General features: G+C 49.5%; 1 protein-coding gene across 1 annotated transcript in view; it reads left to right on the top strand.

Moving 5' to 3' along the window:
- The window catches only part of LOC105904908 (calcium-binding mitochondrial carrier protein Aralar2), a 44,320-nt gene that overhangs the window by 17,437 nt on the left and 16,883 nt on the right, over positions 1–10,000 (top strand). Inside the window, exons 8-12 of the mRNA XM_031585704.1 lie at positions 1,279–1,372; positions 2,791–2,875; positions 5,897–5,978; positions 7,222–7,380; positions 9,621–9,673. Coding sequence (XP_031441564.1) covers positions 1,279–1,372; positions 2,791–2,875; positions 5,897–5,978; positions 7,222–7,380; positions 9,621–9,673 — 473 coding nt within the window. The remainder of the gene's footprint in view (positions 1–1,278; positions 1,373–2,790; positions 2,876–5,896; positions 5,979–7,221; positions 7,381–9,620; positions 9,674–10,000) is intronic.

Genomic DNA, 10,000 nt, shown 5'->3' with positions numbered 1-10,000 from the left:
TGTGTGTGTGTGTGCGTGTGAGTGTGTGTGTGTGCGTGTGTGTGTGTGTGTGTGTGTGTGTGTGTGTGTGTGCGTGTGTGCGTGTGAGTGTGATAAGTGTGATTAGTTGTTCACAATAGAGTGATTGTTGAACTTGTATTTGTTGGAATGACTTTGTTTGTTTTAGAAAAGCACTCTTGATCATTGTGTGTGTGTGTGTGAGAGAGTGTGTGTGAGAGTGTGTCAACACACTTCCCCACTTAAACAGAGTCACGTGTAAGTGGAGCAATGTTGCGTATGTGTGTGTGTGTGTAGAGAACAATGTGCAAAGTTATGTGTGTGCTTGTGCGTGCGTTGCATGGCAACAGGTGAAGGTTGTGCTTGTATGTTGTTGTGTGACATGCTAGTTTGATTGTATGGGGCTTTGTGTGCCCATCTATGCTGGGACAGAACCTGTAGGACTGGTAATGCGTGTGTGTGTCTCTGTGTGGGTGTCTGTGATTATGTGTCTGTGACTGTATGTGTGTGTATGAGTGTGCGTGCGTTTGTTTGTGTGTGGATATGTGTTTATGTGACTGCATGTGTGTGGGTGTGTGTTTATGTGAATGTGTGTGTGCGCGCGTGTGTCCGCGCGCGTGTGTTTGTGTGTGTGTGTGTGTGTGTGTGCACGTGTGTGTGCCCTTAACCGTGCATGTACAGCACACACAGCGGTGAGCAGTGGTATGGAGAGCTGATGCTCTGATTGAATGGCTCTCTGTGGGAAGCCCCGAGTCTGAGCCCATGCTGTGCTCTCTACAGCCGTTGCTCTCTACAGCCGTCGCTCTCTCCACAGCGCCTCTTCCTCATCCTCTTCCTCATCCTCATCCACATCCACATCCACATCCACATCCACATCCACACTAGGCCTGAGACGCCACTCAGCACACCACAGTGCACTTAACCTGAGTTACACACACTCAACACAGACACAAACACACACACACACACACACACTCTCAACACACACACACACACACACACACACACACACACACACACATACAGTACATTATTCTCTATTTGGGTCAACAATTTAAAATAGATATTCTGTTTGTCTCTGGCTTTGCCTCTGTCCATTTTTTCTGTCTCCTTTTCTAGTTCCCTGTGCCTGAATCTTTTCTCTCTGTGTCTGCTTCTCTCTGTCTCCTTTTCTAGTTCCCTGTCCCTGAATCTTTTCTCTCTGTGTCTGTTTCTCTCTGACTTTTTCTTTTTTTCACCCCTCCCCCCTCCCCCCTTCTTTCTCTTCTCGGACTCTGACAGAGGAGTTCATCATCGCTGCCCAGAAGTTTGGGCAGGTGACGCCCATGGAGGTGGACATCCTGTTCCAGCTGGCAGACCTGGTCGAAGCACGGGGGTGAGTCAGCACTGGGTCAGGGGACTGGGGAGAGAGAGAGAGAGAATCTGAGAAAGAGTCTGTCCGTTTGTGTTTGTGTGTTTGTGTGTTTGTGTATTAGTACCGTAAGTTTACAATTGAATGTGCTTCTGTGTGTACTCCATATTTGTGTATGTGTATGCATGCGTATGTGTGTGTGTGTGTGTGTGTGTGTGTGTGTGTGTGTGTGTGTGTGTGTAAGGGTGCACTTGTATGTGTAACGTAGTGTCTTTGTCTGTCTGTGCATCTGTTTATGTGTTTGTGTGTGTGTGTGTGTGTGTGTGTGTGTGTGTGTGTGCATGTGTGTCTGTGTGCGTGTGTGTCTGTGTCTGTGTCTGTGTGCGTGTGCGTGTGTGTGTGTGTGTGTGTGTGTGTGTGTATTTGCATGTGTGTGTGTCTGTGTCCACTGAGTCACCACCACCACCTGAGAGTCATCAGGACTCCACTCTTGATTGCCCACATTCCACTGCATTCCAAACCAGCCTCAAAGAGGTCGCAGCCATCAGGAGAGTCCTTGACCTTCAGGTGTTTTTGGAAATGCATGTGACGCACAGTTGTGGAAATGCTGTAATGTCTTGATGTATTAGCTCGTGGACGAACCATTGGAGCATTACCGTAGTTCAGCTGAGACAGCTGGTACAAAGGAGTTCATGGGATTTTCAGTTCCGTGGGTCTATTTGGGCTATTTTTAGGGTAATACAGGAGGTCGTACCGATTTATGATATGGTGATACAGAAGTCAAATGTCGATGTCGATCTGGAATTCATTATTAAATGTACACCCTTACATTTCATATTGGCACTTCATTCGTCAGCACTGGTTTTTATTATGACCCAAAAAGAAAAAAATGTTAGAGGTGGAATGAAAAAAAAAAAAAAAACAAGCTACCAAACAAATACATAGAATTAAGTAATGACTAATGGTCGGCCCTGGCTGCGCCCTCTCTGCTCCCATCATGCAAAGCTCCTGAGCACCAGTGGAGCGTGTGATGCGGAGCTGGAGTGTGAGTGGCAGGATGGTTACTCAGTGCGTTCTGGAGCTCACCTCTGCCCTGTCTGCGCCATGGCGCTCCTGAGCGTGTTTTTCCATGGCAATGTGATCCTAAAATGGCTCCCCTGGAGCTGATTAAGGATGTGCTGCGGGGATGATTGCTCTGCAGATTCCGACCACCTCTGCTCCCAATCCCGGGAATATCATGTGGACGTCTGAACGTGATATTGGGCAGTTTTCAGGCTACTGTAGAAATGTCTGGATGTCCATGTCACGACGATCATCTCAGGTTTTTCTGTAAAGGTCGTCCAGGACCACTTGACCCGGTGACTTTAGGGTCGTCCTACTGGTAGGATTGAATGACACGATTCAAGATATGTTTGTTCTTTTTATGTTTTATTTTTTCGCAGACGTGTCGGGTTGGCAGACATCGACAAGATTGCGCCCTTGGAGGAAGGGGCCCTACCATATAATTTAGCAGAAGTCCAGCGGCAGGTAAAAGTATTCAGCAACAAAAAAAAGGGAGAAGTTGCTTACCGTTTAGCAACCTCCACAATCCCATCCTCTGTTCTTTCACTGTTTACATCCTCTCTTTTCCAGGTGACTTACCTTACACAATGACCACAGTTCTGCGTTACTTAACCGAGCTTCTGTTTCTACATCCTCCCTTCTCCTGCGTCTCTGTAAGCTGACTGTAGAAGTGTCAATCAAACCAGAAAACGGTTCGAAGGGTTTATTTGTTTTTTATTTGATTTTTTTTTTTTTTGAGGATAAACATTTCAGAGAGACAAAAACATCTCTGTTATGTTGTTTGTGTGCCGCAGATAATCTTCGTTCAAGCAACCATAGACGTAATGTTGCTGTTTGTTGTTTGTTGATCAAGTTTTTCGGGAATGGATGCCAAAAGTAGCACTCGAGACTGTTTTTGATTTTGGCGAGCGAGGAAGTCGTTCATAATGTAAACTAATTAAACCGAGAAGTTGCGGCCAACGCAGTACAGTCGCAAGCCCAACTTGAAGTTAACCATTTAGCTTTGCCCTCAATGACTGTTCCACTGTAACTTATACGATATTGACTTGGTTTGGCTTGGTGCAGTTGAAAAATATGGGAGTCCCTCTTCGACAAAGTCAAAATTGAAATTCTAATCTGAAATGGCTGTAAATTAAATGCAAGCCCAGCAGTGGGAGAAAGCGATCACTCTGAACTCCTCCGATGGGAAAAATAAAAGGGGGGAGGGGGGAGGTGAAAGTAGTTATTTTTCCTCTCCTCTGCTTTTTTTTGTTTTCAGAAAGCTAAGCAGAGCAAACGGAGTGAAAGAGAAGAGTAGATGTTTTCTTTTCTCAAATGTATTCTTTTCTTTCTTTTTTTTTTGTTGTTGTATTTTATCAGAAGCGCCTCTCCCAGCCGCGTGAAGGGTGAGTTATTCCTCCGGGCTGGGCCGTATGGAGCAGGGGCCCCGGGTAGAGACGCCAGTCCCACCACAACGAGCCGCTTTTGGGCTGTGGTTTGGCCTTGCAAGGGCTGGAGGCCAAGCTCGCTTCCCTCAGAACGCCCCTCTCCCTTCCTCCCAGAATCCTACCGCATCCAGCTACCCCCGCCCCCTGCCCCCCCCCCCCCCCCCCCTTCTCCCCTCACCGACCACACCACCACATGCTCCAGGAGTGAGCAAGGAGAGAGAGAGAGAGGCCTTGACAAACTGAGGGGGTGGAGGTGGGGTTGGGGTTGGGGGTCTGAGGCAGCACTCCAGGGGCTCCTGACAGGTGGTCCCGTTCCAAAACTTCCCTCCACACCCCAATAAACACACACACACACACACACACACACACACACACACACACACACACAGCAGCAGCCCCCCATCCTGCCTGAAGGGGTCATGGGCTGAGTTGGGGAGGTAGGGGCAACAGGTACTTTATACTGGGGGAAGTGAAGCAGAGTTGCTTGGAGGGTTTCGCTAACACACTGACTTCCCCTTCACTCACTCCTGTGTTTATTGCTTTGTCCCTTTCTGTCTTCCTACATCTCTCTCTCTCTCTCTCTGTCCCACTCTCTTCTATCTCTCTCTCTCTCTCTGTCCCACTCTCTTCTATCACCCTCTCTTTCTCTCTGTCTCGATCTCTTCTATCACCCTCTCTCTCTCTCTCTCTCTCTCTCTCTGTCTCACTCTCATCCTCTCTCTCTCTCTTTCTGTCTCACTCTCTTCTATCACCCTCTCGCTCTCTCTCTGTCCCACTCTCTTCTATCATCCTCTCTCTCTTCCCTCTGTCTCTCTTCCGAACGTCGTTCCCTTCCCGAATGGTCTGGACTGGTTTTTTTTCTTCGTCACCCTTAACTCAGCGGAAGGACCCTGAGCTGGATCATGGCGCTCCCCTTCATATCTAAACACCCACAATGGCCGTGAAAACAAAACCAAACATATATACACACCTGCGCCAATGCCAACCAACCTCAAGCAGTTTCTCCGAGTGTTATTGTAAACGACGGCATCCTCTATGGCAACACTGCATGGCTAAGTAACTAAATTGGCCTGAATGGTTCGTCATAAATGAGCTGGAGCACTCCGCCCTTAACTAGCACTAGGTGTTTTTGAAAAACAAATAAAAACTAAGATGCTATGCTGTGATTCCTGCGCTATGATTCCCAAGTGTTGGCATGTGTTAAGTGTTGGGGTGTTAAGTGTCGGGGTGTTGAGTGTTGGGGTGTTGAGTGTTGGCATGTGTTAAGTGTTGGGGTGTTGAGTGTTGGCATGTGTTAAGTGTTGGGGTGTTGAGTGTTGGCATGTGTTAAGTTTTGGGGTGTGTTAAGTGTTGGGGTGTTGAGTGTTGGGGTGTTAAGTGTTGGGGTGTGTTAAGTGTTGGGGTGTTGAGTGTTGGGGTGTTAAGTGTTGGGGTGTGTTAAGTGTCGGGGTGTTGAGTGTCGGGGTGTTGAGTGTTGGGGTGTTGAGTGTTGGGGTGTTGAGTGTTGGGGTGTTAAGTGTTGGGGTGTGTTAAGTGTTGGGGTGTTGAGTGTTGGCATGTGTTAAGTGTTGGGGTGTTGAGTGTTGGGGTGTTGAGTGTTGGGGTGTTAAGTGTCGGGGTGTTGAGTGTTGGGGTGTTGAGTGTTGGGGTGTTGAGTGATTTGCATGCAGTGTGGGAATTTTTGCCGTATGGTTCCTTCTGTTTCTTCCTGCTGTCTTTTGAGGTGCTAACTTGTTGCTGATGCTTCGAATTAACCTCTGCGACTAACATGACCGTTCTGTCTTTTTTTTTTTTATCTCATTCGATCACTTTTCCTCCTTCCCAATCTACTTTGCTCTGTGTTTTCTCTCTCTCTCAATGTCCCTCTCTATTTTGTGTACTCTCTCTCTCCTCTCTCTCTCTCTCTCTCAATGTCACTCTCTATCTTGTGTACTCTCTTTCTCTCTCTCTCAATGTCCCTCTCTATCTTGTGTACTCTCTCTCTCTCTTTCTCTCTCTCTCTCTCTCTCTCTCTCTCTGTCTGTCTCCCACCCCGCCCATCCCCCCATCTCCCGAGCAGCAGTCGAGTGGCGGCTCTCGCCCCGTGCTGGTCCAGGTGGCCGAGTCGGCCTACCGCTTCGGGCTGGGCTCCGTGGCTGGAGGTGAGTTGCTCCACAGGGGCGGGGGCCCGGGGGCCCGGCGCTCGGCCAGGCAACCAGCCAGTCGGTCACGGATCATTGTGCACCACCCCTGTACCTGCCTCCACAAACCCTCTACCACCCTCCCCCCACCACCACCACCACCCTGTACTGCCCAGTCCTCACCTACCCTCACAGGGGATGACACAAAGGCCTCTCTATTGCCCGATGAACTGGAGAGGGGGTAGGAGGGAAGGAGGGAGGGGGGGGGGGGGGGGGGGGCAATTTCCCTGCCCCTCCTCTGCTTGTGGAGTAGAGTGTTATCTGTGCTGCAGTTGGAGAGGGAAAGGGTTCTGCATGAAGATTCCAATTCTGTTGGAAAAGTTCTACATTCTTGTGTTGGGAAATCAGAAAAGTTCTGGTTGGGGCCCATTTGTTGGACACAGAAGTATGTGTGTGAAACAGATTGAAACTAGTTGAACCTACTATGGTTTCCTGGCTCAAAATCAGAAAATCAGTTTTGAACCTAATGATAATTTTATAGATAAAATGCCACTGAAGCTGATTGACCAAAGATTTTATACAGAAGGGTTTGTTGGAAAAATGTATTAAGTGGGGTCTAGATGGAACCGTTCCAGTGTCTGGAAGTGAAGAACCCATCCACCCTAGAGTGTGGGAATCTCCCGCGGAGCCTCTGTGCTACCTGTCAGTGATCAGAGATGAGCCGGGAGCCGGAGGAGGGGTGCGGAGGAGAGGAGGGGCGCGGTGGGTATGCGCCTGGCTCCAGACTGGCTCAGCATAGAGAGACAGCCTAATGAGCAGGTAGCGCCCAGCCCAGCTGCTCTTTAATTAAACCTGCCGGCGTAGCCGTGCCCCCGCCCCCAACCCCACCCCACCCTCAACCCACCCTCTTTGTGTCCGGCGCAGAGAGAAAGGAAGAAAAAAAATGCCACCAGATAAGACATGACTGATGAGGCTGAAATCTCCCTGACATCTCTTTTCCTTCTCTCCGCCTTTCTTTTCCCCCTCTGTGTCTGTGTGTGTGTTTTTTTTCTTTCTTTTTAGCGTTTGATCCTCTGTTCCTCATCCCTGCCCTCCCCATCTAAAGTTCCACCTTCAAGCTGATTAAGTGTTAGCGAGGCGCTAGTTAGTGACTTGAAACGCAAATCGTTTGTTATTCTTTTTCTTCCTTCTCTCACTGACACATCTCTCTCTTTCCCCCTCTCTCTTCCCTCCCCTCCTCCCCTCATCCTGTTCTTCTTGACAGCGGTGGGCGCCACTGCCGTCTACCCCATCGACCTGGTGAAGACGCGCATGCAGAACCAGCGCACCACCGGCTCCTTGGTGGGCGAGCTCATGTACAAGAACAGCTTCGACTGCTTCAAGAAGGTGGTGCGCTACGAGGGCTTCTTCGGCCTCTACCGAGGTCAGTCAGGAGAGGAGGAAATGAGAGAGAGAGAGAGAGAGAGAGAGAGAGAGAGAGAGACTCTGACCTTTAAAAACCCTTGAATACATCAAGTCAAAAAATCATTCCATATCAGTGATGCTGGCTATGGCCACAGGGTATGGCCAGAGGGAGGGAGGGAGGGAGGGAGGGAGGGAGAGAGAGATAGAAAGAAAGAAAGAAAGAAAGAAAGAAGACAAGAATGTGAATTTTCCCTTTGAACCTATGTCCACAAAATCCCTACCACCACCCTTTCCCTCCCCTCTGGGAACTTGAAGAGACCCTGGGAGCGAACGGGTTGTAAGTGGACATAGAGAAAGAGAGAGGCTTAGAGGTGGTGAGAAAGATGTGAGGAAGATGGAGAGAATGTTCATTTTCTCTCTACCGCCGCCACCGCCACCCCACACCCCTCTGGAAGAGAACCTGAGAGAGAACAGGTTGGAAGAGTGGAAATGGGGAGAGAGAGAGGGGGGAGGGAAAGATGAGGAGAGAGAGAGAGGTCATCTTCCCTCGACCCTGTGTGCTTTGAAGTGATTGAGGTGACCTCAGGGAGCTTTGGAGGACATTGTGCGTTGCATAGAAAGGGCACATACCAGTGCAGGTACTTAACAATGACGTGCGCGAGTGCGCCTTTGCCAATGGCCTCAGTCGAGCTTAGATAATGACTACCTACGCTCAACTTTTAGAGAAAGAGTGTGTGAGTGTATGAGTGTGTGTGAGTGTATGAGTGTGTGTTGGGGGGAGCAGAGCAACCTTATGGAATGAAATGGAGTTCCCTTTGAAATCTCCAGTTATGATTGACAGCTTGCATTCCCGTGTGGCCTTCAGAAAGTGAGGCGGGGGACAAAAACAAGGGGTTCTGAAAGTCCCCCCCCCCCCTGCGGCTAACAAAGACCCTTCTGTCATTATCCAACAATGATTATCTACTTTCTCCTCTCAGCGTCATTGCTTTACAAACCATCCTCTTACGCAGAATTAGGTGGTTTCGTTCGAACACCCTGTCCAAGAAAATAACGAAGGAGGTCTTCAAGTGTGTCTACAATTTTTGTTTTTGTTTGTTTAGGATGCCAGTCTAATAAAACTTCCATAATGTCACAGTGACGCTCCGGCTAAGAATGTTTCCATTCCCGGGTGCATTAAAACTCCCTGGAGCGGCAAGCCGTGGAAGGTGTGCATTAAGATAAAAAAAAAAAAAAAAGCATCCCGAGATATATTTTTTTTATGCTGAAAACAACAGATGACGTCGCCGTCTCAGGAGACTCATACAAACGAAGCAGCGGGGGGAGAGCACAGTGCGAGCTTAAGCGGTAATGGGCGATTTAATATAAAAATGATGCGTGCGGTTCTTCCCCCGAGCGGCTTGGCAAACGGAGCCCACGTGCGGTGCCGCTTTCATGCTACCCAGAAGCCAGCCTAATGATATGTTTGTGCTGCTTCTGTGTTTGTGTGGCCTGCATCTCTTTCTTGCCGTTTCTCTCTCTCTTTTTCTCTCTCTCTCTCTCTCTCTCTCTCTTTCTCTCTCTCTCTCTTTCTCTCAGCCCCCTCCACCAGCTTTTAGTTTGTTGGTTCGTTTTGGGGGGTATGAGGGCTGAGTGGTGGGGGTGGTGGGTGGTGTGGGGTGGTGGGTGTGGTGGGGGTGGTGGTGGGGTGGGATGTGTTGGGTGTTCCTCCAGTTCCCCAAATTCGATTATTTTTGTTTATTTTTATCCAGGCTGAAGAGCTTTGCATTGTAATTGAGGGCTGTGTAAACTTTTGGGGTTTTGAAAGTTTTCCTTTTCTTGTTTTGTTTTTTTCTTAATCGGAGATGGGACGGGAAGGGGGGGAAGGAGGGTCTGGTTGGTTTTTCTTTCACGCGGGCAACGCCGCTAAGCCTCCTGATGTCGAGGCGTCGCCACATCAGTCGCTTTCATTAGCGCTCTGGAGGCAGCGGCCTGGTTGGAGCAGTGAGGAGGTTCCGCACATGGCCCACTGGTCCTACTTCCTCCACCCCCCACCCCCTCCACACACACACACCCACACACACAAATACACACACACACACACACACACACACGCACACATACACCACCCCTCCACATACACACACACACACACACACACACACACACACACACACACACACACACACACACACACACCCCTCCACACACACACACACCCACACACACACACACACACACCACCCCCTCTCTTTTTTTAATCATCTTGTTTCCTAATTGTAGGTTTGCTGCCGCAGCTTCTGGGTGTGGCCCCCGAGAAAGCCATAAAGCTTACAGTAAGTGCTTTCTTTTTCACCACATCGGCCCCACGCCGGTCCAGCACGGAGTCCCCAACCCACCCCGACCACACCCCATACCCCACCCTGCTCCTGCTCCTGCTCCTGCCCCCATACCCCACCCCGACCACACCCCACACCCCACCCCCGACCCTGCTCCTGCCCCTATAGGACACGGCTGTGGGGGTTTTCATCCCGGGAGATCAACAGCTCCTTCCAGCTCACCATCTGCTGGGCCCCTGATAAAGTCTTTTAAATCCAGTGTTGCGTTACGGCGCAGTGTCACTTAGCGCTCAAATCTTAACCAGTTCAAACTGAAAAGATTGA

Source organism: Clupea harengus, chromosome 19 (assembly GCF_900700415.2).
Source record: "Clupea harengus chromosome 19, Ch_v2.0.2, whole genome shotgun sequence".
NCBI lineage: Eukaryota > Metazoa > Chordata > Actinopteri > Clupeiformes > Clupeidae > Clupea > Clupea harengus.
Note: the sequence above shows the minus strand (reverse complement) of the source record. Positions and strands in the feature narration are given on the sequence as shown.